The 27,132-nt window shown below is 51.5% G+C and overlaps 1 protein-coding gene across 1 annotated transcript in view; it reads right to left on the minus strand.

Moving 5' to 3' along the window:
- The window catches only part of LOC140403686 (sorbin and SH3 domain-containing protein 1-like), a 186,776-nt gene that overhangs the window by 40,847 nt on the left and 118,797 nt on the right, over nucleotides 1–27,132 (minus strand). Inside the window, 3 exon segments of the mRNA XM_072491857.1 lie at nucleotides 23,934–23,983; nucleotides 25,661–25,728; nucleotides 25,731–25,761. Coding sequence (XP_072347958.1) covers nucleotides 23,934–23,983; nucleotides 25,661–25,728; nucleotides 25,731–25,761 — 149 coding nt within the window.

Below are 27,132 nucleotides of genomic sequence, written 5' to 3' on the forward strand. Positions count from 1 at the left end.
CATGCTGTGTCTGCCCAATGGGACAATCTCCATCCAGATGCCTCGCTATTTCTTCCTTGATGATAGATTTCAGCATCTTCCCTACTACCGAAGTTAAGCTCACTGGCCTATAATTACCCACTTTCTGCCTACCTCCTTTTTTAAACAGTGGTGACACGTTTGCCAATTTTCAGTCCGCCGGGACCACCCCAGAGTCTAGTGAATTTTGGTAAATTATCACTGGTGCATTTGCAATTTCCCTAACCATTTCTTTTAGCACTCTGGGATGCATTCCATCAGGGCCAGGAGACTTGTCTACCTTTAGCCCTATTAGCTTGCCCATCACTACCTCCTTAGTGATAACAATCATCTCAAGGTCCTCACCTGTCATAGCCTCATTTCCATCAGTGACTGGCATGTTATTTGTGTCTTCCACTGTGAAGACCGACCCAAAAAACCTGTTCAGTCCTCAGCCATTTTGTTTCGTATTGAGTGCAGTTTGGATCTCTCTCGCTAAGGACAGATATACTTGCCAGAGAGGGAGTGCGGCAGAGGTTCACTGGACTGATACCGGGGTTGGTGGGACTGTCCTACCAGGAGAGATTGGCTCTACTGGGCCTGCATTCACTCAAGTTTAGAAGGATGAGAGAAAATCTGGTTGAAACGTATAAAATTCTAACAGGGTTGGACAGACTAGACGCAGAGAGGACTGAGAACCCCCAGGTTGGGGAGTCTAGAGTGGCAGCGCAGTGGCACAGTGATTAGCACTGCTGCCTCACAGCGCCAGGGATCCAAGCTCAATTCTGGCCTCGGGTGACTGTCTGTGTGGAGTTTGCACGTTCTCCCCGTGTCTGCGTGGGTTTCCTCCGGGTGCTCCGGTTTCTTCCCACAGTCCAAAGATGTGCAGGTTAAGTGGATTTGGCTATGCTAAATTGCCCCTTAGTGCCAAAGAGATGTGCAGGTTAGATTAAGACCAGAAGACATAGGAGCAGAATTAGGCCACTCGGTCCATCGAGTCTGCTCTGCCATTCAAACATGGCTGATATTTTCTCATCCCCATTCTCCTGCCTTCTCTCCATAACCCCTGATCCCCTTATTAATCAAGAACCTATCTATCTCTGTCTAAAAGACACTCAGTGAATTGGCCTCCACAGCCTTCTGCGGCAAAGAGTTCCACAGATTCACCACCCTCTGGCTGAAAAAATTCCTCCTCATCTGTTTTAAAGGATCGTCCTTTTAGTCTGAGATGGTGTCCTCTGGTTCTAGTTTTTCCTACAAGTGGAAACTTCCTCTCCAGGTCCACTCTATCCAGGCCTCGCAGTATCCTGTAAGTTTCAATAAGATCCCCCCTCATCCTTCTAAACTCCAACCAGTACAGACCCAGAGTCCTCAACCGCTCCTCATACGACAAGTTCTTCATTCCAGGATCATTCGTGTGAACCTCCTCTGGAGGTCAGCATATCCTTCCTTAGATACGGGGCCCAAAACGGGGTTAATGGGATTGGACGTGGGAGTGAGCTTGGGTGAAGCATTCTATCAGTGCAGATGGGCCGAATGGCCTCCTTCTGCACTGTGGGGGTCTATGATTCTTCGAGAACCAGGGGTCGCAGTCTCGGGACTGGAATAAGGAAAGATTTCTTCACTCGATGAACAATGGAATTCTCTACCACAGGAGGCTGTGAAGGCCAAATCACTGAATGTATTCAAGAAAGAGATGGATAATGTTTTTAGATTTTAATGGCATAAAGTGGTATGGGAAGAAAGCGGGAACATGACATTGAGATCAGGGATCAGCCATGAACATAATAATAATAATCACTTATTGTCACAAGTAGGCTTCAATGAAGTTACTGTGAAAAGCCCCTAGTCGCCACATTCCGGCGCCTGTTCGGGGAGGCTGGTACGGGATGGTGGAGTTAATGAATGGCGGAGTAGGCTCAAAGGGCCAAAGTGTCTATCTTACATCCCTTTCTTCGGATGACCAACCCTCTTCCAGTGAAGACGATTTCGCCCTGAATACTTGTCAAAACCTTTCCGGAAATTGGACACTTTATTAAATCTCCCTTTCAACTTCTCTCATCCAAGGAGAATGATCCCAGCTTCTCCAGTCTCTCCAATAACTTCAAATTATTCCCATCCCTGGTTCCATGGCAGGAAGTCTCCTCCTACATCCTCGCTAAGACCTCAACATACTTCCTAAATTATGGCACCCAGAATTAGCCACAACGCTCCACTCGAGGACCGATCCGGTGATTTATAAAAGGTTTTAAGTGTTGGGAAGGAATAAAGAAGTCGATTTTTCCCAAAGCCTGTTCACAAGAAACAGGGGTGGACAACATGGCCCATCGAGCCTGCTCCGCCATCCAATAGGATTATGGGCAAAACGTCGGTCTTAAATGTCTTCAACAATGAAGCATCCACAACTCTCTGGAGTGGAAGATCCCCACTGAGTGAAGACATTTCTCCTCATCTCAGTCCTAATTAATTGGGCCCTTATTCTGAGATTGAGCCTCCCAGGCTTTACATTTCCTGACCAGTGGAAACAATCTCTCAGCATCCACCCTTTCAAACACCCTCCTAAAACCTCCATCACTTCCAGGGACCGTATCCAGGGACCCGTCTGTCCTTGTGCACCAGTCGCTGAAGGTAAGCATGCAGGTGCAGCAGGTGGTAAAGAAGGCTAATGGTATGTTGGCCTTCATTGCGAGAGGTTTCGAGTATGGAAGCAGGGATGTGTTGCTGCAATTGTACAGGGCCTTGGTGAGGCCACACCTGGAGTATTGTGAGCAGTTTTGGTCTCCTTCTCTGAGGAAGGATGTTCTTGCTCTCGAGGGAGCGCAGCGAAGGTTTACCAGACTGATTCCAGGGATGGCGGGACTGTCATATGAGGAGAGATTGACGAGGTTGGGATTGTTCTCGCTGGAGTTCAGGAGAATGAGGAGGGATCTCATAGAGACTTATAAAATTCTAACAGGACTGGACAGGGTAGATGCAGGAAGATGTTACCAATGATGGGTGTGTCCAGAACCAGGGGTCAGTCTTGAGGATTCAGGTAAACCATTTCGGACAGAGATAAGGAGACATTTCTTCACACAAAGAGTGGTGAGCCTGTGGAATTCATTACCACAGGAAGTAGTTGATGCTAAAACTTTGAATATATTCAAGAGGCGGCTGGATACAGCACTTGGGGAGAATGGGATCGAAGGCTATGGGGAGAAAGCAGGATTAGGCTATTGAGTTGGATGATCAGCCATGATGGTGATGAATGGCGGAGCAGGCTCGAAGGGCCAAAAGGCCTCCTCCTGCTCCCATCTTCTATGTATCTATGTATGTGTCCCTCTATTCACATCCTATCGCTTAAACATCACTATTGTACCATCTTCCACCACCTCCTCCGGTAGCGAGTTCCAGGCACCCACTACCCTCTGTGTAAATAACTTCCCTTGCACATCTCCTCTAAATGTTGCACCTTAACCTTAAACCTATGTCCGCTAGTAATTGACTCTTCCACCCTGGGAAAAATCTATCTGTCTATCCACCCTGTCTATGCCCCTCATAACCTCTCTGCACCCTCTCCAAAGCCTCCACTTCCTTCTGGTCGTGTGGCGACCAGAATTGAACACCTCTCATCCTTCGAAGGGGGCTGGTTTTGCTCTGTTGGCTTCCAAGCTCCAGAGAATATATTACACAACAGCAAGATCCTGGCAAACCACTGGCTGGGTCGTGTGTGAATTCCCCACCCAGTGGCCTCCCAGTGGGAGGAGCTCCAACCAGGAACAAAGGATATAGCACCTATCCCAACCTCAGGACATCCGAAAGCGGTTGTCAGCAATGAAATGCTTTCTGAAGTGCAGTCACTGTTGTAGTGTAGGGAAGGCGGCTGCCAATTATTACACAGCAAGATCCCACTAACGGCAATGTGAAAATGACCGGATAATCCGTTTATTTCTTTAAGTGAGACACGGAGTTAACACGTTTTGAGTCTGTGTGACTCTTCTTCCGAGCGAAAGAGAAGGACAAATGTGATGGGTTTTATACTGTTGATGGTGGGGGAGCAGAGTGGAGGTTACATGATTGGTGGGAGCTGGGAGAGATTGTGACAATGATGTTTTGGTTCAGAGGCAGAGGAAGCGTTAACGGCCGTGTTAAGTGCTAATTGTGGCATAAAGGTAAGATAGCAGAATGTAGTAATGGGAGAACGAAGGTCAGTGCTCAGAGGAAGCAAAACTAAAGAACAACTGTCAGATGGCCCAGGGGAGGAGGGGCACAGGGAAGGATTTGCATCGAGACAAAAAAATATTTTGGATAAAAAGGGTCAAAATGGAGTGGAAAGGTCACCGTCTCAAATCGTTGAACTCAACCTTGAGTCTTGAGGACTGTGACGTGCCCAATTGGAAGATGAGATGCAAGTCCTCCAGCCTGTGATGGGCTTCACTGGAGCAGGCCAAGGACAGGCATGTGGGCCAATGAGAGAAAGGTGGCGAGTTAAAATGGCAAGCGGCAGGAAGGTTGGGGTCATGTTTGCGGGCCGAGTGGTCACCCAGTCTGCAGCGTCAGTCTCCCCAATGTAGAGGAGACCGCATTGGGGGGGCGAATACAATGGACAGGATTGAATCCCTGCGCGAAGAGCGCGAATCCCTGCTTAACCTGAAACGTGTGTTTTGGGGCCTTGGACAGTGAGGAGGAAGGGAGGTCAATGGGGCAGATGTTGCACCTTCTGCGATTGTTTGGGAAGATGATGAAGGGTTGAGGGTGATGGTGGCGTGGACCAGGGTGTCATGCAGGGAGCTACCCACGCGGAACGCTGACTGGGTGAGGAGGGGGGCAGAGGGTAGAGGGGAGAAACGCTCTATGGTGACACCGTGCTAGAAATGGCAGAAGATGATCCTTTGAAAGCGCAGGCGCGTGGAGTGGAAAGTGAGGAAAGGGGGGGGGGGGGGAAGGATCCTATTGTGGTTCTGGGAGGGAGGGGAAGGAGTGAGGTCAGAGAGTCAAACCCTGTTGAGAGCCCGGTGAACCCAGTGAAGCAGGGAACTTCGGTTGAGGAAAAACGCAGACATGCCTATCTATTCAAGTCTCTGGAATAGGACCCACAACGTCTGACCCCACAATGAAGGAGAGGTGAGTGCGCCACCCACCCAGTGACAGCTGACACCACAGGAGGCGAACATTATGAAAACTCTCCTCGCAAATGTACATTCACCAGAGCAGATCTCGTCTTCCCCTGCACACGTAACTAACAGTGCTGTCTACACTTAATCATCAAAAGTACGAGGTGGAGTAACCGTTAATCTCCTGAACAGTCACTTAAATGGCTCCTGTCCAATTTTCGGTTAATTTGATGGTGTAACTTGCAACTAATAAGTCATGTTTCCAAAACAAGTCACTTGCGGGAGGTACAGAAATAAAAATAATCCCCAGTGAATGCGACACCTTGGAACACAGTCAAAAGATTATCAATGGCATTCTCGCCATCACAAAGCAAAAAAAGAATGTTGGGTGCCTAAATGACTGACTTCCCGGGATCATGGGTCAAGGACTTTGAGAAATTCATCATCCTCAGCGTCTCAGCATTAACCCCGAGCTGGTTGATTCAGCTCAGCGATCGCTCCAATTCGCTAGGCCATCTCTCTGGCGCTGCACGCGGTCAGAGAGAGAGAGAAAGACCATCGCAAGCTGCTTGGAACGGGATGCGACATCTGTACAAGGATCAGGACAACAGTGGGGTGACGGGGAGGGGTTGAGCTGATTAGCCTGATCGCCGTCAGCCACCCTGACGACAGCCTTGGTCTCCAAAGACAGGGCCATTGAAGTGTATCAACAGATGGGCACACATCACAGGGGGCATTATCATCATACTATTTAAAGCACTAAGAATATGCAGCAGGAGGCTGGCAGACTGAAAACCCAAACTGCGGCCAAATTGGTGGTTGTGTACTCACCCCAATTCAGAGTGAGTCATTTAATTCAGTTTGTATTTCAACTAAAAATTAACACTTCTAATTCCACCTCGCACTGATTGCTAAAGCAGGGCTGTGTAAGTCACAGAGTGGACTGTGTGAGTGACGTCAGTGGGTGGGAGGGGATCGCCTGTGGGACTCCAGCGTTTCATCTTCCTGTCATTTCATGAGCATTTCCAGGTTTTTAAGTCGGCCTTCTCCCTGCTGCAGCAGTGATTTCGTTAACTCCGGCACAGGCGTCCTCACGCAGACACCTAGAAGGCTCATTCCGCAGGGCACAATTAGAAAGTTTAGCAATCGCAAACCGGACAGCCGGGGAACGTGAAAAAAGGAACAACAAAAAAAAAAAAAAACAACACCACAGGGTTAATGTTTCCGAAGAAGATTCTTCCTCGGAGGTTCCATGGAATCCCTACAGTGCGGGAGGGGGCCATTCGGCCCATCGACCCTGCACCGGCCCTCTGAAAGAGCACCCTACCCAGGCCCACCTTTGGACACTAAGGGCAATTTAGCACGGCCAATCCACCTAACCCGCACATCTTTGGACTGTGGGAGGAAACCGGAGCACCCGGAGGAAACCCACGCAGACACGGGGAGAACGTGCAGACTCCGCACAGTCACCTGATGCCGGAATTGAACTCGGGTCCCTGGCGCTGTGAGGCAGCTGTGCCAACCACTGTGTCGCTGTGACCAACAACCTCGACCCTGAGCCATTAGGGTAGAAGAGGTCTGTGGGTCAGCAACTATTTTCTTCTAGCCCCCACCCCCCCCCCCCCCCAAAAACAAAGCTACTGGTGACACTGTTGCTTCCCAGTCAAAAGATCGCAGGTTCAATTCCCACTCAGGGGACCCAAGTCTATTAACGCAGGCCGACAATGTGTGGTACTGAGGGAGAGCCATACTGTTGGTGGTGTCTTCCTGCAGATGTGACATTAAACTAAGGCCCCATCTACCCGCTCAGATTAATGTTAAAGGTTGCAAGGCAAAGAGCAGGGCGGGCACGGTGGTTAGCACTGCTGCCTCACAGCGCCAGGGGGCCGGGTTCAATTCCAGCCTTGGGTCACTGTCTGTGCGGAGTCTGCACGTTCTCCCCGTGTCTGCGTGGGTTTCCTCCGGGTGCTCCGGTTCCCTCCCACAGTCCAAAGGTGTGCAGCTTCGGTTGATTGGCCAGGCTATATTGCCCCTAGGTGGGGTTACAGGGATAGGATGCTCTTTCAGAGGGTCGGTGCAGACCCGATGGGCCAAATGCCCTCCTCCTGCATTGTAGGGATCCTGTGGTTCTGGGCAATAATTTCCTTTCAGCCAGCAGCACGAAAGCAGATTATCTGCTCATCTGACCCGTCGCTGTTTGTGGGATCTTTCTGTGCACAAATTGGCTGCCTTGTTTCTGACATTAAACCACCACATCAAAAGGTATGCCATGGACCGAAATGTGTTTTGGGACAATCTAAAATAATAGGATGAGACAACGAAGAAAAAGGCCATTCAGCCCATCGCAACTCTGGCCGCTCTTTCAGAGGGTTGAACAGTTAGTGCCAATCCCCTGCTCTTCCCCCTTGTCCATACAATCCATAAAATTCCTACAGGACAGAAGGAGGCCATTCGGCCCGTCGAGTCAGCACCGACCCTCTGAAAGAGCAGCCTTACCCAAGCCCACTCCCCCGCCCCATCCCCGTAACTCCGCCTAACCTGCACATCCTTGGGCACTAAGGGGCAATTTATCATGGCCAATCCATCTAACCTGCACACCCCCCGCCCCCCCAAACATTTTCTCTTTCATATCCACACTGCTAATTCCCATTCAAACCCACGGTCTTCAATTTTGGAGGCCAGGCTAATTTGTGGTACTTTATTGAATTCCTCATGGAAGTCTACATACACAACATCAACCATACTACCCTTATCAACCCTCTCCTTTACCTACCGAGTACATGAAAATAGAACTGCAAGCCCCTCAGCTTTCTTGAAAGGCCTAGACTGTTTGTTCAGCCCGATTGATTCACTGGACTGTCTTCCTTGGATTTGGTGGGTTCGGGAAAAGGGCGTTTCCTGCCTCTTGCCGCCTCCTCGGTGGGAAAAATCTGAAGTCAAAATCTCAGTCTGCCCAACCTCAGATAGGAACAGGATTAACATAGAATTTACAGTGCAGAAGGAGGCCATTCGCCCATCGAGACTGCACCGGCTCTTGGAAAGAGCACCCTACCCAAGCCCACACCCTACCCCCATAACCCAGTAACCCCACCCAACACGAAGGGCAATTTTAGACACTAAGGGCAATTTAGCATGGCCAATCCACCTAACCTGCACATCTTTGGACTGTGGGAGGAAACCGGAGCACCCGGAGGAAACCCACGCACACACGAGGAGAACGTGCAGACTCCGCACAGACAGTGACCCAAGCCGGAATCGAACCCGGGACCCTGGCGCTGTGAAGCAATTGTGCTATCCACAATGCTACTGTGCTGCCCCAACTACAGGAGTTCAGTTCATCGAGCCTGCTTCGCCATTCAATAGTATCATGGCTGATAGGACATTCCAATGCCTTTTACACCCTCTATCCCCATAACTCTTTCCTTTATTGTTGATCAGAAACGTATTAATCTCTGCTTTAAACATTCTCAATGACTGAGCTTCCGCATCCCTCTGGGATAGAGAATTCCATAGATACACAACCCTCTGTGTAAAGACATGTCTCCTCATCTCTGTCCTAAGTGACTTCCCTCTTATTTTGAAATTGTGCCTTGGTTCTAGACTCCCCAACCAAGGGAAACACCTTACCTGAATCTACCCTCTCTGTCCTTTTAAGTATTTTGCAGGTTTCAATGAGATAGAATCATACCAAAGTTACCGCACAGAAGGCCATTCGGCCCATCTTCTCCATGCCAGCCCGAGGTCTCCCAGATGCTCTTTCTAATCCCAGCTTCCTGTACCCAGTCCACGGCCCTGTAGCTTACAGCACTTAAGGTGGCGATCCAGGTACTTTTAAAAAGAGTTTAGGGTCTCTGCCTCCACCACCAACTCGGGCAGCGAATTCCAGACTCCCTCCCCTCTGTGTAAAAATGTTCTTCCTCACGTCCCCTCTACACCTTCTGCTGCTTATCCTGAATCTATGTCCCTGGTTCTAGAATCTCCACCAAGGGAAACAATTTCATCCTGCCCACTCTCCTTCTTCCCCTCCTAATTTTGTCCACCTTAATTAAGTCAGCCTTCTTTGTTCCAAAATAACCCCAACCTCTCCAATCTCTCCTCGAGCTACATTTTTCTAGCCCTGGTAACATTCTTGTAAACCTCTTCTGGACTCCCTTGCCTGGGATGGAACGTTTCAGTTATGCAGAGAGGTTGGATAGGCTTGGGTTGTGTTCGCTGGAGCAGAGAAGACTGAGGGGCGGCCTGATCGAGGTGGACAAGATTATGAGGGACATGGACAGGGTGGAGAGGGAACAGCTGTTCCCCTTAGTTGAAGGGTCAGTTTCGAGGGGGACTCAAGTTCAAGGTGAGGGGCAGGAGATTTAGGGAGGATTTGAGGAAAAACTATTTATCCAGAGGGAGGTGAGGGTCTGGAATGTTCTGCCTGGGAAGGTGGGAGAGACGGGTTGCCTTAAATCCTTCAAAAAGTACCTGGATGAGCACTTGTCACATCTCAAGATTCCAGGCTGTGGGCCCAGTGCTGGCAAATGGAATTAGGTGGGCAGGTCAGGTGCTTTTCGTTCGTCCGTGCACACTCGATGGGCCGAAGGGCCTCTTCTGTACAGTATTAATCTGTGATTCGCTCCAAAGCAATTATGTCCTTCCTTTCCTCGCCTCGGATTCTTCGAAATTCTAAAGAACACCGGTCCATTTTCCCCAACCACTCTTCCTGGGACAGTCCTGTCACCCTGGGAACAGGTCTGGTGTACCTTTGTTGCATTCCTTCGATGGCAATATCTTGTACAGTAATAAATATAGCCCACCACCCCCACCCTCACAGAGAGCCTCAATGGTGCAAACACTCCCCTGTGCTGATATAAACCATTTTTATTGCTCAGATTTGACAGGAGTACAATTGGATTCGATTTCTGCTTGACTGTGAGAGGAGGATTGTTAATGGTGGACAAGTGTCCAGTCCATCCTCTGGAGTGGACGCTGGGCCTGCCAGTTTATATATGGCCAATAACGCAGATCCGTTATACAATTTGCATTCCCAAGACAGGCTTCCTTCCATATATTCCTCTACCTGGAGCCAGGAGCTCACGTAAGGCTCAGAAACCGGACTTCCGGGTGCGGCTATGCGGAGAGAAGTCGCACGTTCGGCAGCTCCCGCTGAAAACGGACTTTTGGGCTCTTTTTCGGGCCCGTAACGGCGCTTGTTCGACGTTTCCCGGTGTGGGAAGGGGACAGCAACATTCCCCCGATATTGTATGGATTGGACCAGGAGTGGGGCGATTTTAAAAAGTGGCAGTGAAGCAATGAAAGGTGCGAGGGAGGAGGACCAAGGTGGCAGCCGGCGGAGACCAGGCAGCGTGGAGGCAGTGGGCGCAAGAGCAGCAGGAGCTTCTCCAGCGCTGTTTTAAGGAACTGAAAGAAGAGCTATTGGAGCCAATGAAGGCTTCAATCGATAAGCTGCTGGAGACTCAAACGGCCCAAGGGGCGGCGATCCGGGAGGTCCAGCAGAAGGTCTCGGAGAACGAGGACGAGATCCTGGGCCAGGCGGTGAAGGTGGAGGCGCACGAGGCGCTCCACAAGAAATGGCAGGCGAGGTCCGAGGAGATGGAGAACCGGTCGAGGCGGAAGAACCGGCGGATTCTGGGCCTCCCGGAGGGGCTGGAGGGATCGGACGAGGGGGGCTACGTGCTGAACTCGCTGATGGGAGCGGGGGCCTTTCAGGGGCCATTGGAGCTGGAGGGGGCCCACCGAGTGCTGGCGAGGGGGCCCAAGCCCAGCGAGCCGCCGCGGGCGGTGCTGGTGCGGTTCCACCGGTTTGCTGATCGGGAGTGTGTGTTAAGGTGGGCCAAGAAGGAGCGGAGCAGCAGGTGGGAGAACGTGGAGGTCCGGATCTACCAGGATTGGAGCGCGGAGGTGGCGAAGAAGAGGGCCGGTTACAACCGGGCGAAGGCGGTGCTGCACAGGAAGGGGGTGAAGTTCGGTATGCTGCAGCCGGCGTGTCTGTGGGTCACCTATAAGGATCGACACCATTATTTCGAGTCCCCGGAGGAGGCGTGGCCTTTGTTCAGGCCGAAAAACTGGACTCGGGCTAAGGGTCGGGAACGAGGGGTTGTGGTGGAGGGATGGATGGGGATTGTTGGGTTGTGTTTCGAGGGGGGGGTTCTTTGTTTTTTGGGGGTTGACTGGGCAGTGTTTTGATTGGGTCCGCCGGGCGGGCTCGTGGGGGGGGCGGGTGGGGGGGGGGGGGGGGGGGGGGGGGGGAGAGGCCTGAGTTGGGGGTAGTGGGACCGGGCCTGGAAAGGGAGCTGCGCCAGGGGAGGCGGGGCCGGGCGAGTGGAAAGCGCGGGCTTTTTCCCGCGCTTAGGGCTGAAGGGGCGGGGCCGGAGCTGGGAAGCACGGGCTATTCTCCCGAGCTGGGAGTGAAATGGAGTAGAACCCGCTGGTGGACGGGGAGTTCCACACTGGGGGGGGGGGGGGGGGAGCGGCGGGAGTGGCCGGGGTCAGCAGGAGTCAGCTGACTTACGGGAGTGCAATGGGGGGAGCAATGCAGCTAGGGGGGGACCTAGCTGGGGCGGGGGGGAACCGGGTTGCTACTGGAATGGCCAATGGGGAGCTGGAGTTGGTAGAGGAGGTCGGGGCGGGCCTGGAGACAGGGGGCCTGATAACGGGGGGGGGGGATTTCAACACGGTGCTGGACCCGGCCTTGTATCGCTCTAGGTCTAGGACGGGCAGGAGGTCAGCAGCGGCCAAGGTGCTGAGGGGGTTCATGGACCAGATGGGAGGGGAGGATCCATGGAGGTTTGCGAGGCCGGGGCCAGGGAAATTTAGTTCTTCTCCCATGTCCACAAGGCCTACTCCCGCATTGACTTTTTTGTCATGAGCAGGGCGCTGATTCCGAGGGTGGAGGATACGGAGTACTCGGCAATAGCCATTTCCGATCATGCTCCGCACTGGGTGGACCTCGGGTTGGGGGAGGAGAGGGACCAGCGCCCGCTGTGGTGCCTAGAGGTGGGGTTGCTGGCGGAGGAGGTGAGCGGGCGGGTGCGGAAGTGTATAGAGAGGTACCTGGAGGCTAATGACAATGGGGAGGTGGAAGTAGGGGTGGCCTGGGAGGCGCTGAAGGCGGTGGTCAGAGGAGAGCTGATCTCCATTAGGGCACACAAGGAGAGGGGGGAGAGGGGGGAGAGGGAGAGGTTGGTGGGGGAGATGGTGAGGGTGGATAGGAGGTACGCGGAGGCCCCGGAGGAGGGATTGCTCAGTGAGCGGCGTAGCCTCCAGGCTGAGTTCGATTTGTTGACCACCAGGAAGGCGGAGGCGCAGTGGAAGAAGGCGCAGGGGGCGGTATATGAATACGGAGAAATGGCGAGCCGGATGCTGGCGCACCAGCTTCGGAAGAGAGAGGCAGCTAGGGAGATCGGGGAGTTAGGGATGGAGGAGGGAGCACGGTGCGAAGTGCGGTGGGTATCAATGGGGTCTTCAGGGACTTCTACGAGGAACTGTACCGGTCTGAGCCCCCACTGGAGGAGGGAGGGATGGGTCGCTTCCTGGACCGGCTGAGGTTTCCGAGGGTGGAGGAGGGGCAGGTGGCGGGGTTGGGGGTGCCGTTTGGGTTGGAGGAGTTGGTCAAAGGGATAGGGAACATGCAGGCGGGGAAGGCACCGGGGCCGGATGGGTTCCCGGTTGAATTATACAAGAAGCATGCGGACCTGTTGGGCCCGCTGTTGGTAAGGACCTTTAACTAGGTAAGGGAAGGGGGGGCTCTGTCCCCGACGATGTCTAGAGCGCTAATTTCCCTGATCCTGAAGCGGGACAAGGATCCCCTACAGTGTGGGTCATATAGGCCGATCTCACTCTTAAATGTAGATGCAAAGTTGCTGGCATAGATTTGGCCATGAGGATAGAGGACTGTGTGCCGCAGATCATACATGAGGATCAGATGGGGTTCGTGAAAGGGCGGCAGTTGCATACTAATGTACGGAGTCTCTTGAATGTTATAATGATGCAGATGATGGAAGGGGAGGCGGAGATAGTGGCGGCGATGGATGAGGAGAAGGCCTTTGATAGGGTGGAATGGGTGTACCTGTGGGAGGTGTTGAAATGGTTTGGGTTCTGGGAGAAGTTCGTCAGGTGGTGTATGAGGCCCTAGTGGCGAGTGTGGCCACGAACAGAAGGAGGTCAGAGTATTTCCGGCTACACCGGGGGATGAGGCAGGGGTGTCCCCTGTCCCCCCTGCTCTTTGCACTGGCAATTGAACCCCTGGCCATGGCGTTGAGGGAGTCGAGGAACTGGAGGGGGCTGGTGCGGGGTGGGGAGGAGCATCGGGTGTCGCTCTATGCGGACGATTTGCTGCTATATGTGGCGGACCCGGTGGGTGGCATTCCGCCGGGGGTGATGAGGATCCTTAGGGAGTTTGGAGATTTCTCCGGGTACAAGCTTAATATGGGGAAGAGCGAGTTGTTCGTAGTGCACCCAGGGGACCAGGAGAGGGGGATTGGTGAGCTCCCGCTAAAAAGGGCAGAGAGGAGTTTCAGGTACCTGGGGGTCCAGGTGGCTAGGAGCTGGGGGGCCCTACATAAGCTTAACTTCACGAGGCTGGTGGAGCAGATGGAGGAGGAGTTTAAGAGGTGGGACGTGCTGCCACTCTCCCTGGCGGGTAGAGTGCAGTCAGTTAAAATGACGGTGCTCCCGAGGTTGTTGTTCCTGTTCCAATGCCTCCCCATCCTGATCCCTAAGGCCTTCTTCAGGCGGGTTAACAGGAGCGTTATGGGGTTTGTGTGGGCGCAGAAGATCCAGAGGGTGAGAAGAGTGTTCCTGAAGCAATGCAGGGATAGGGGCGGTTGGCGCTGCCTAACCTCTGTGGGTATTATTGGGCCGCCAACGTGGCGATGGTGCGTAAGTGGGTGATGGAGGGGGATGAGGCGGCGTGGAACAGGCTGGAGATGGCGTCCTGTGTGGGCACGAGCCTGGAGGCGCTGGTGACGGCGCCGCTTCCTCCAACGAGGTACACCATGAGCCCGATGGTGGCGGCTACCCTCAAAATTTGGGGGCAATGGAGACGTCACAGGGGGGAGGCGGGGGCCTCGGTGTGGTCCCCGATTCGGGGGAACCACCGGTTTGTCCCGGGGAGGATGGACGGAGGGTTTCTGAGCTGGCACAGGGTAGGTATTAGAAGGATGGGGGACCTGTTTGTGGACGGGAAGTTGGCGAGCCTGGGTGAGCTGGAGGAGAAGTTTGGGCTCCCCCCGGGGAACACCTTCAGATATATGCAGGTAAGGGCGTTTGTTCGGCGGCAGGTGGTGGAGTTCCCACTGTTGCCGCCACGCAGGGTCCAGGACAGGGTGCTGTCGGGGGTGTGGGTTGGAGAGGGAAGGATCTCGGCAACGCATCAGGTGATGCAGGAGGAGGAGGAAGCCTCGGTGGAGGAGCTAAAGGGTAAGTGGGAGGAGGAGTTGGGTGAGGAGATTGACGAGGGGACGTGGGCGGATGCCCTGGGGAGGGTGAACTCTTCCTCCTCTTGCGCGAGGCTCAGCCTCATACAATTTAAGGTGCTGCATAGGGCTCACATGACCGGGGCAAGGATGAGCCGGTTCTTTGGGGGTGATGACAGGTGTGTTAGGTGCTCAGGGAGCCCAGCAAATCACACCCATATGTTCTGGGCCTGCCCAGCGCTGGAGGAATTTTGGAAGGGCGTAGCGAGGACAGTGTCGAGGGTGGTAGGCTCCAGGGTCAAACCGGGCTGGGGGCTCGCAATATTTGGGGTGGCAGAGGAGCCAGGAGTGCAGGAGGCAAAAGAGGCCGGAATTCAGGCCTTTGCCTCCCCGGTAGCCCGGCGAAGGATTCTTCTTCAGTGGAAGGATGCGAGGCCCCCAAGCGTGGAATCCTGGATCAGCGATATGGCGAGGTTTATTAAATTGGAGAGGGTGAAATTCGCCTTAAGGGGATCGGTGCAAGGGTTTTGTTGTTGATATTTTGTGAAAATTTGAAAACGTTTTTTTTTTTTAAAAAGACTCAGAGACCAGATGAGAAAGAATCAATTCCTACCTCGTGCCCCCACCATCTGATGGGGTATTAGATTTCCTGCCCATTAAGCTCAGCGGCTCCATTTCAGCTGTGGGACCTCATTACTGACTTAACAAAAGCTTTTTGCAAGCACATTATTGGTACGGAACTTATTTATCACCAATGTTCCTCGCAACACATTTTTGGACAAGTTGAATCCTGAAAGGAGACAAAATGTCCAATAACAATTGGCATCCATATCGCACCATTCTCCCTATGCTACAATGTTCAATTTCTCCCTAAAATTAGCAAAGTGCACAATATGACTCCACAATTGGGTAATTTATTCTCGCACTTGTCTGTAGTCTTGCTGTGCAATACTAATAACAAAGAAAAGTACAGCACAGGAACAGGCCCTTCGGCCCTCCAAGCCCGCGCCAACCATGCTGCCCGACTAAACTACAATCCTCTACACTTCTGGGGTCCATATCCCTCTATTCCCATCCTATTCATGTATTTGTCAAGGTGCCCCTTAAATGTCACTATCGTCCCTGCTTCCACCATAAGACCATAAGACATAGGAGCGGAAGTAAGGCCATTCGGCCCATCGAATCCACTCCATCATTCAATCATGGCTGATTTCAACTCCATTTACCCGCTCTCTCTCCATAGCCCTTAATTCCTTGAGAAATCAAGAATTTAACAACTTGTGTCTTAAAGACACTCAACGTCCCGGCCTCCACCGTCCTCTGTGGCAATGAATTCCACAGACCCACCACTCTCTGGCTGAAGAAATTTCTCCTCATCTCTGTTCTAAAGTGACTCCCTTTTATTCTAAGGCTGTGCCCCCTGGTCCTAGTCTCCCCTGCTAATGGAAACAACTTCCCTACATCCACCCTATCTAAGCCATTCATTATCTTGTAAGTTTCTATTAGATCTCCTCTCAACCTCCTAAACTCCAATGAATATAATCCCAGGATCCTCAGACGTTCATCGTATGTTAGGCCTACCATTCCTGGGATCATCCGTGTGAATCTCCACTGGACCCGCTCCAGTGCCAGTATGTCCTTCCTGAGGCAGCGAGTTCCAGGCACCCACTACCCTCTGTGTAAAATACTTCCCTCGTACATCTCCTCTAAACCTTGCCCCTCGCACCTTAAACCTATGCCCCCTAGTAATTGACCCCTCTACCCTGGGAAAAAGCCTCTGACTATCCACTCTGTCTATGCCCCTCATAATTTTTTAGACCTCTACCAGGTCTCCCCTCAACCTCCTTCGTTCCAGTGAGAACAAACCGAGTTTATTCAACCTCTCCTCATAGCTAATGCCCTCCATACCAGGCAACATTCTGGTAAATCTCTTCTGCACCCTCTCTAAAGCCTCCACATCCTTCTGGTAGTGTGGCGACCAGAATTGAACACTATACTCCAAGTGTGGCCTAACTGAGGTTCTATACAGCTGCAACATGACTTGCCAATTCTTATACTCAATGCCCCGGCCAATGAAAGCAAGCATGCCGTATGCCTTCTTGACTACCTTCTCCACCTGTGTTGCCGCTTTCAGTGACTTGTGGACCTGTACACCTAGATCTCTCTGACTGTCAATACTCTCAAGGGTTCTGCCGTTTACTGTATATTTACCACTTGAATTAGACCTTCCAAAATGCATCACCTCACAGCGATAGGGATCATCTATGCTCAAAAACAGTGGACAGGAATTAAGGCGTCTGATCATGGGAACAGGAGCAGGCCATTCAGCCCATCGAGCCTGCACCGCCATTCAATATAATCATGTCTGATCATCCACTTCAATGCCTTTCTCCCCACACTATCCCCCATATCCCTCTCTGTCATTGAGATTTAGAAATCTATTAATCTCGGCTTTAAACACACTCCATGACTGAGCTTCCACATTATTTTGGGAGAGAGAATTCCAAAGATTCAAACCCTCGGGGTAAAAATAAATTCTCCTCATCTCAGTCTCAAGCTGCTTCGCCTTCTATTTTGAAATACCTGCACTACATCTTTTATGTCGCTCCAATAGAGATTAATCCTGGGAAACCGAGCTCCTGTGGCAGGCAGGGAGTCTCCGGAACTGATAGGGGCACGCCACACAGCTCCCTCGCAGTTGCTGCCTCCACCTGCATCACAAGCCCAGGGGTCACCATTTTACAAATGGAAGTAGGCCACATAATAATAATAATCTTTATTGTCACAAGTAGGCTGACATTAACACTGCAATGAAGTGACTGAAAAGCCCATAGTCTCCACACTCGGCGCCTGTTCGGGTACACTGAGGGAGGATTCAGAACGCCCAATTCACCTAACAAGCACGTCTTTCGGGGCTTGTGGGAGGAAACCGGAGCACCCGGAGGAAACCCAGGCAGAGAACGTGCAGACACGTCACAGTGACCCAAGCAGGAATCGAACCTGGGGCCCTGGAGCTGTGAAGCAACTGTGCTGCCCCATGTAGGCCAGACATTCAGTCCTTCGAGCCCATTCCACCACCCCCTCCCCCGCCTCAGTTAGGTCATGGCTGATCTCAATCTCAACACGGTTCTCTAAAGGTGGAGTCACAGGTAGATAGGACAGTGAAGAGGGCTTTTGGCATGCTGGCCTTCATCAGTCAGGGCATTGAGTATAGACGTTGGGAGGTTATGTTGCAGTTGTACAGGACGTTGGTGAGGTCGAACCTGGAGTATTGTGTTCGGTTTTGGTCGCCTTGCTGTCGGAAAGATGTTGTTAAACTGGAGAGAGGGCAGAAGAGATTTACAAGGATGTTGCCAGGGCACAAGGGACTGAATTATAGGGAGAGGTTGGGCAGGCTGGGACTTTTTTCTTTGGAGCTTATGAGACTGAGGGGTGATCTTATAGAGGTGGATAAGATCATGAGAGGCATGGATAGGGTGAATGCACTCAGTCTTTTTCCCAGGGTTGGGGAACTAGGTTTAAGTTAAAAGGGGAAAGAATTAATGGGAACCCGAGGAGCAACATTTTTACACCGAGGGTGGTACATATGTGGAATGAGCTGCTGGAGGCAGGGACATTGACAACATTTAAAAAGCATTTGGACAGATACATGGGTAGGAAAGGTTTAGAGGGATAGGGGCCAAATACAGGCAAATGGGGTTAGCGTGGATGGGCTTTTTGGTTGGCATGGACAGGTTGGGGCCGAAGGGCCTGTCTCCCTGCCGTAGATTCTATGATTACACCACCGTTGTTCCATGTTCCTTGAAAATCTTGCCCAAAGTTCTAGCAACCTTAGTCTTGAAAACTTCCATCTCCTATGCCTGCAACCCCCCCCCCCCCAGCATGCACAGACTGTGCCCCCCACCCCCCAGCATGCACAGACTGTGCCCCCCACCCCCCAGCACGCACAGACTATGTCCCCCACCCCCCAGCATGCACAGACTATGCCCCCCCCAGCATGCACAGACTATGCCCCCACCCCCCAGCATGCACAGACTATGCCCCCCACCCCCCAGCATGCACAGACTATGCCCCCCCACCCCCCAGCATGCACAGACTCGCGAGTGAGGGTAGTAACTGGACAGTCCTTCCATGAAGGCTGGACCAACCAATTGTCTATCGCCTGTGCTGTGAAGTTTCCCATTCTCTCAGTTCATGCGTGCTTTCTGTTGTCAGAGAGTCCACCCAGATTGCTAAGTGCTCCGGGGTAGAAAGATCTCAGAAGAGGCGACAATACCAGACTCCATCACACAATAAGCCCACAGCCTGATCGAAACCACTCCAAGCCAGAAAGGATTTAAGGTTCCCAGTGGCTTTACAATAGTGGCCTAAAAGCTGGTCAGCCAACCTCGAATGCAAAAAAAACCATTTGCAGATGATTAATTTGTAGAAATAGTGAACCATCCCAGGTCTGAAAGCCTTTGACTGACCATATGATTTATTTTTCAAAGAGGAGGGTGACTGCATGGTTTGAGAGAGGTCCATACAGCTATTCTGGACCAGGCTGGACCCGTAAGCAATTCCAATCACATGACTGACATTTCATTTAGTCTCAATTCTCAAGGGTTTAGTCTGTAAAGGAACGAATAAGTTTCCTGGCTCCATTAGTCACGCTGCTTTTGAAGTTGTCCGTCTCCCCCCTCTCCCCCTAGGATGTTGTACGCAAGTTGTTGACAGTGAGGTTAAAGGTCAAGGTGGGTCAGGGGAGTGGGGATGGAGAACGCGGATAGGATCACAAGAGAGGAAACGTAAATGGGAAGATGGAAGGCGAGTGGAGAGAGGTGGGAGGGCAGAGAGGTGGAAGGCTCCATCCTCGGGTGACCAAAAACCAATGATCTCAGCCGCTGCCCAGCTAGTCCCACCGAACATCTCAACTCATCGGCACCAATCCCCTTATTGTCCTCCATATTCAAGTTCCCCCCCCCCCTCCCCATCCCCCCGTCTCCCCTCTATTCTCTTCCTTACCACCTCTCTCGGGCTGCCCGCCTCTATTTCCTACATCCCACAGAGATTGCATTTCAAAGCCACTTTATCGGCTGCAAAAGGCTCTCAGACGGCCCGAGATCATGAAAAATTATATAACGCCAACCCTTCTTCTTTCACTCCTCACCATCCTGCCGTTCTATGTTTGCTGATTACAAACTTGTCAATCTCACACAGGATTGGTAAACTAAATGTAGGCTCAGTTTATTTGAAGATGCTGTAGAGGATTGCTCAGCAGGCCGATTTACTATAAAGATTTAACAGCTATTGGTAACAAAGAAGGACAGCTGCAACTCCTTCACATCACATGCTGCTAGCTAAACCGAAAGTTCTTCTGAACAATGTCTGCTGGTCACATGGTTTACATCCTGGCTACTTACTCATTAGCACATTCCCATTTAAAGCCCTCCCCCGTCACCCCAAATCCTGTTCCACCTCTCTACCCCTTCTTTCGAGTGCTTTCAACCTCTCCTCACCTTCTTCCCCAACTGTCCTCTCTCACCCCGTGATCCCCCTGTCCACTCCTTCTCCATGTACCTCACACCACTCTCCTCTTCCTTCACCCTCTTATCTGCCTCCTTGCCACCCTTCCCCCACCTCGGTCAAATTCACTCATTCCCCTCACGGCCTAAACTTATGAATTCTAGACGTCAATTCGAAGTGTAAAACAACACTTCTCTGGGATTCCCTGGGCAGCACGGTAGCATTGTGGATAGCACAATTGCTTCACAGCTCCAGGGTCCCAGGTTCGATTCCCGGCTTGGGTCACTGTCTGTGCGGAGTCTGCACATCCTCCCCGTGCGTGCGTGGGTTTCCTCCGGGTGCTCCCGTTTCCTCCCACAGTCCAAAGATGTGCGGGTTAGGTGGATTGGCCATGATAAATTGCCCTTAGTGTCCAAAATTGCCCTTAGTGTTGGGTGGGGTTGCTGTGTTATGGGGACAGGGTGGAGGTGTGGACCTTGGGTAGGGTGCTCTTTCCAAGAGCCGGTGCAGACTCGATGGGCCGAATGGCCTCCTTCTGCTCTGTAAATTCTATGAAGTGGGTGGCTCCGTTATTCTCAAATCTGTAGGTTGCTAGATATTACAGAAGTAAAACAACCCATGTTTAAAATAAAAGCCCGTTGATTAATGCTGGGTGTTTCTAACATGGAGCTGAGGGAAGCTAATCAGAAGCAAAGGAGAGGAAAGAAGCTAATCTCAGGCACAGGCTACTGACAGAGGTAGGCCCCAGTGGAAAGCTTTGACAGGACATGGGCAATTAAGCAGATAACTTCAATTATTTTCTCTTTGGCGCTGGCTATGTTACAAAAGGAATGCAGGCCTGAACTGTTTCTTTCCATGCCAAGGAGCGCATGGCGAGAAGTAACGATTGAAGTAAGGACTGTAACATTTAAAAGAGAATTGGATAAATATCGGAAGAGGAAGAATATAAAAAGGACACAGGAATCGGGACATGAGGAGAAAGCTCTAGAGCTAGCATCAGATCACTGGGCCAACAGGCCTCCTTCCGAGCTGCAGAGATTTTATATACGCACACACCCTATGTGCACGCGCAAATACACCCCCGCATGCGCGCACATACACCCCCGCATGCGCGCACACACACCCTCACCAGCATGCGCGCGCACACTCTCGCCAGCACGCGCATGCACAGCGAGATAGAGGTATAATCATATATGAACCCGCACACATATATATAGGGGGACAGATGAGAGGAGATACAAAAATAGAAAGAGTGCAAAACATATGGAAGTGAGAGAAAAAGCAAACATTGTAAAAGGACAATAGATATTACAGACACAGACACTAAATTCCCTAATCCAATGTTCACTGGGATCGATAACATAAACACACATTATTAGTCAGTACGGGATTCAAGGGTTATGGGGACAAGGCGGGAAAGTGGAGTTGGGGATTATCATATCAGGTCAGCCACAATCTCATTGAATGGCGGAGCAGACTTGATTGGCCAAATGGCCGACTTCTGCGTCTTCTGGCCTTCCGCCTGACAACACTCTACCCCCCTCTCTAATCGAACTTTATCTCTCTCTCCTGCTGGTGTTGCCCCTGAGTTTGCAGTTCCGCCCCAAGCTCAGGTCAGTCCCTTAATGTCAGCAGGTTGTTTGCGATGGAGTGGTGTGCAGCACAAACCCCCAGCGTGGAGCTGTTGGCCGTGAATTCTGCGTATCGTTCGGGAACACAAGACACCTGTCCTTATCTAGCTCGAGTCTAATTTGGTTAAGAATCAAGAATGGAAATCCTTGGCTGAGTTCATTCTCTCTGGATCATATCTAATCTCACAGGTAAATGTGGCAGTATTGCTGCGCTGGTTCAGTTTAGACTCCAGTGCAGCCTGGGAGTCAGGCCTGGGGCCTTCAACAACAACTTACATTTATACAGACCCGTTAACGTAACAAAATGTCGCAAAGTGGATTATGCGCAGGTCAAAATTTACTCCACTATTCTCTGCTCCCAGCACCAATTGACCTGATTTACAAATGGATTCGCGCAAGCTCTTAGCAGGCCCGGTTCCGGCCCATGTACTGTACCATAGACATAGGAGCAGAATTAGGCCACTCGGCCATCACATCTGCTCCGCCATTCAATGATGGCTGATATTTTTCTCATACCCATTCTCCTGCCTTCTCCCCATAACCCTGATCTTCTTATTAATCAAGAACCTATCTAGCTCTGACTTATAGACACTCAGTGATTTGGCCTCCACAGCCTTCTGCGGCAAAGAGTTCCACAGATTCACCACCCTCTGGCTGAAGAAATTCCTCCTCATCTCTGGTTCAAAGGATCGTCCTTTAGTTTGAGATTATTCCCTCTGGTTCTAGTTTCTCCTACTAGTGGAAACATCCTCTCCACGTCAGTGTGCTGTAAGAATACCCCCTCATCTTTCTGAACTCCATTGAGTACAGACCCAGAATCATCAGGTGCTCCTCATATGGCAAGCTGTTCATTCCAGGGAACATCCTCTGGACCCTTTCCAAGGCCAGCATATCCTTCCTTACATACGGGGCCCAAAACTGCTCACAATACTCCAAAGGGGGCCTTATTGGAAGTCCATCCCTGGTCTTGTATTCTAGCCCTCTCGACATGAATGCTAACATTGCATTTGCCTTCCTAACTGCCAAATGAACCTGCACGTTAACCTTCAGAGAATCCTGAAATAGGACTCCTAAGTCCCTTTGTACTGCTGATTTCTAAAGCCTTTCTGTGTACCACAGAACAACAGCATTGTTACGACGTGTCTCACCCTGACGATCTGTTAGCCTCAACTATTCCAACAGAAATAAACAGCTCCAAAATACCACAGAAAAGAGCTCGAGATTGTCACGGTTCAACTCAGCAGTCAGACAAGAGACGTAATCCCCTGAGAGAAAGCAGGTCATCAAAAAGAGGGGCAAGTCTTTGGTGGTGGTGGTGGGGGGGGGGGGGGGGGGGGGGGGGGGGGGAGGAGCTGAGAGGGCATCATTTAATTGCACCACAGAGGATGACCATAAGACCATTGGCATTCTGGCACGTGCAAATTCTCCATCAAATCGTCGCAAATTGGCCAACTTTCTGCTTGCTGGCTTCTCCCTTACAATCTTTCTGCAAATTCTCAACCATTTGAAATACAACGCAGAATGACTCTGGCCTTATAACGAGACCCCTTTCTCCAATTCTATCCCCAGCAGCAAGTGCTGGGGGTGGAGGAGGAGGGGGGCATCTCTGACCGAACATCCAGCCACCTCTCCTAATATTTATAGTTGGGGTGTAATTAAAACTAAACAGGAGGCGGGATGGTGGGGCAGTGGTGAGCACTACTGCCTCACGGCGCCGGGGGCCCGGTTCAATCCGGGTCACTGTTCGTGTGGAGTTTGCCCATAATAATAATAATATAATAATCTTTACTGTCACAAGTAGGCTTACATTAACACTGTAATGAAGTTACTGTGAAAAGCCCCTAGTCGCCACATTCCGGCGCCTGTTCAGGTGCACAGAGGGAGAATTCGGAATGTCAATTCACCTGACAGCACGTCTTTCGGGGCTTGTGGGAGAAACCGGAGAGCCCGGAGGAACCCACGCAGACACGGGGAGAACGTGCCGACTCCGCACAGACAGTGACCCAAGCCGGGAATCGAACCCGGGTCCCTGGCGCGGTGAAGCAACAGCGCTAACCACTGTGCGTCCGTGCGGCCCATAAATTCTCCCGTGTCTGCGTGGGTCTCACCCCCCACAACCCAAAAAAAAGATGTGCAGCGCAGGTGGATTGGCCACGCTAAATTGCCCCTTAATTGGAAATTTTAAAAATAAAGCTGAACGGTACAACACAGATTTCAAGGCATCAATGGAGAGACCAGACTAAAAAAACTGCAGAATTAATGTCAAGGCTGAATGACGGTTTACTTACTAATTTGAGCGATCGGATGGGATTTCCAGGGACGTATCCTGTGCTGCCCTCTGAAAGAACAACAGCAACAACCGGGGTTATTGACAAACCTGAGATAGCCGCAGCACGGAGAGGGGACGGATACTAAAAAGGAGGGAGGGAAATCAGCTGCCCTGACGGGGAGTGAACTTTGCTGGCTGGACCCAGAGCGCGGAGCCGCTTCCCAACCTGCTTGCCCTCCAGCCCGCTCACATTAAAGAAACCCCTGGCAGGCTCTCTCCCTCTCTCTGGTTGAATGAGCCCAGTTGTCTTGAGAGGTTCCTTCAGGGGTGGGTGGTGGGGTGGGGAGGGGGGGGGGGCTGTGACAGATTGAACAACAGACAGTGCTGCTGCTACTGCCTCTCGCTTCACTTCTGCTCTTTTGTTCGACACTGAGTCATTGTGAGCAATGGGCCAAAAGGCAGAGGGGATGTGGGGGTGGTGGTGGTGGGTGGGGGGGGGGGGGGGCATTTTCCAACTAATCCCTGCTCTTGACAAACTTATCCCCATCTTAATATAGCCCCCATCCTTTGATTTGGTTTTAAAAGGTGGATCTCTGCCCCTTATAGGGGAGAAATGCTGCTGTAATTGTCGATTATCAGTCTGTGCCTTCTCAAAATGCTGCACCCCCTACCCACTCTCCCCCCTCCCCCTCTGCCCTTTCACAGGACTTATCAGACCGGGCTCTTTTGTTACCAAAGCAATTTGCCATTTGGTAGCCGAGGCCCAGGGGAAGCATTGCAAAGGAAACAAGCTCTTCCTCCCCAACAGCTGCCGCTGCCCCTGGACTGATCCCGGCAGACTGAACCTAAATGTGCGATGCCTTGATCGCGGTCAACTTGGACAAGAGCATGGGGAGGGGAGGGCTGGCAGCACAGCAGAGGGGGAAACAACACAGAGAGAGTTACCATCTGCAGCTCCATCTCGACACCCGACTCCGCTCTCCCGAGTCCCAGCTGAGTGTCAGCTGGAGCAATCCCGGCTTCGTGGATGGGAAGGATTGTGACTGGGGCCGACCCACAGTGATATCAACAACAGGAAGCAGTTAAGGGGAAAAATAAATCTCGGCATGCATGCACGCACACACATAGATACACACACACACACGCGACCGTGTAAAAACCGCCTCTGCCGTACAGGAACCCGCCTGGAAACTGGACCAGGGGCTGACAGCAAACTCGTCTCTGAAATGCAGCCAACAAGAGATTTGCAGCCAATTCCTACTCGTGCAGCTAAAGCAATATCCATTTCAGGACGTGCTAGCCAAACTGTCACTCATCAACACAAACAAACAAACACATTGAGCCAGGTTTTAATTTGGGGGATGGGTAGGCGAGGGGGGGGGGGGGGGTGGGGGTGAAAAAACATGCTCCCCAAAAAGATACAGGCGGTGGATGACCAACTCCAAGCCGGCCCAGCCTCCCCGAACAGGTGCCGGAATGTGGCGACTAGGGGCTTTTCGCAGTAACTTCATTTGAAGCCTACTTGTGACAATAAGCGATTTTCATTTCATTTCATTTCCAAGCTTGGCTCGTTACATGCTGGCTATCAACCGATTACAAGCTTGTTAATCTTTCAACAAGGGATTCCCCACAGACCCCATGCTGAGTGATTGCGGTTTGTTTGTGTGTGTGGGGGGGGGGGGGGGGGGGGGGGTGTTGGGGACAGAAGGGTTAATGCATGCAATTGAGTGAGAAAGTTGAGAGTACCTCGCAAAGCCGCGTGTCCTGGCTCCTAAACATCTTCTCCATTTGTTCTAAATCTGTGTCTAGCTCAGCTGGTAGAGATACAGGTCTCTCTCTAGCTTTTCCTAATCGGAGAGGAGGGAAGACAAAGAAATGGGTCGGGTGGAGGGGTTCAGTGACTGCAAATGGACACAAGGAAAAGTACAGGCTGGATAATAAAAAACGAGAGACATTCTGGAGTGTTAGGTGAGAAAGGCAAGCGGCCACATTGGCAGAACCCAGCTGAACGTCCTCAGTGTAAAATAAAACGATTGTGGGTGATAAATCCAGCCTCTTGTGTTTTAATTGTTTGAAGTTCAAGATGTAAACAAACATTCATAAACACAAATCAACACAGCCCACTCAGGGAGGCATAATAATAAACTGTGACCTGTGGGGAGCAACAATAACTTATGGGAAGTAATTGAGAATTCTCTTTTAATTGCACACGTTACAGGATCCCCACTCACCCATCATTTTATTCAGTTTATCTTCTCGCGTCCAACCCAACAACCATGTTCAGTTGCAGATGAATTTCCACACACCCACAAGGCTCGGGCCGAACATTCCTGAACGCAGGGGATTCTTTTCCGGGAAGGAACAGAGGCGCCGTTCCTGGTGCTGGGCAGTTTTACCTTGCTGATGCTGCCACTATTCTTCACATGGCAGTTTTAAATGGTGAACATCAGCAAGCTATTTGACTGTGAGGGCGTCACAGTTTCTTTCTAAATATTCGTTCTCGGGATGCAAATGTTCCTTCAGGGCGTTGTAGGTGTCAGGGGGCTGGGGGCACCTTCAAACACTGCACTGCATGTGCTGGAGGTACACCCCCAGTGTTGTGAGGCAGAACGTTTCAGGGTTGTGACCATGTAGGAATTCACCATTCCAGTTTTCTTCCTAAGGCAGACTTTCATCTGTTTCCATAGCTAGTATTTCCCGGAACAGGTCACTAGTCTGTTGCCAGGGGCTTATAGCTTGAGGTGGCGCCACTCCACATCAAGCGTGGGGGGTCAGGCGTCTCTCCGACTCTTACCACCCGCCATTGCGTGCTTGACAGGATTTTGAAGGTTGACACTCAACCCGTTTGGCTGCACTTCCTCGGTCGTCAAGTCCTGGGTGGGACTCCATAAGACATAGGAGCAGAATTAGGCCACTCGGCCCATCGAGTCTGCTCTGGCATTCAATCATGGCTGATATCTTTCTCATCGATCCCCTTATTAATCAAGAACCTATCTATCTCGGTCTTAAAGACACTCAGTGATTTGGCCTCCACAGCCTTCTGCGGCAAAGAGTTCCACAGATTCACCACCCTCTGGCTGAAGAAATTCCTCCTCGTCTCAGTTTTTAAAGGACCGTCCCTTCAGTCGGAGGCTGTGCCCTCGGGTTCTAGTTTCTGGAGAACCCGGAGCCTCCAGCTCAGAGGCAGGGACGCTAAGCCACTGCGCCACAAGACCTCA

This window comes from Scyliorhinus torazame, chromosome 28 (assembly GCF_047496885.1).
Source record: "Scyliorhinus torazame isolate Kashiwa2021f chromosome 28, sScyTor2.1, whole genome shotgun sequence".
In the NCBI taxonomy this organism is placed as follows: domain Eukaryota; kingdom Metazoa; phylum Chordata; class Chondrichthyes; order Carcharhiniformes; family Scyliorhinidae; genus Scyliorhinus; species Scyliorhinus torazame.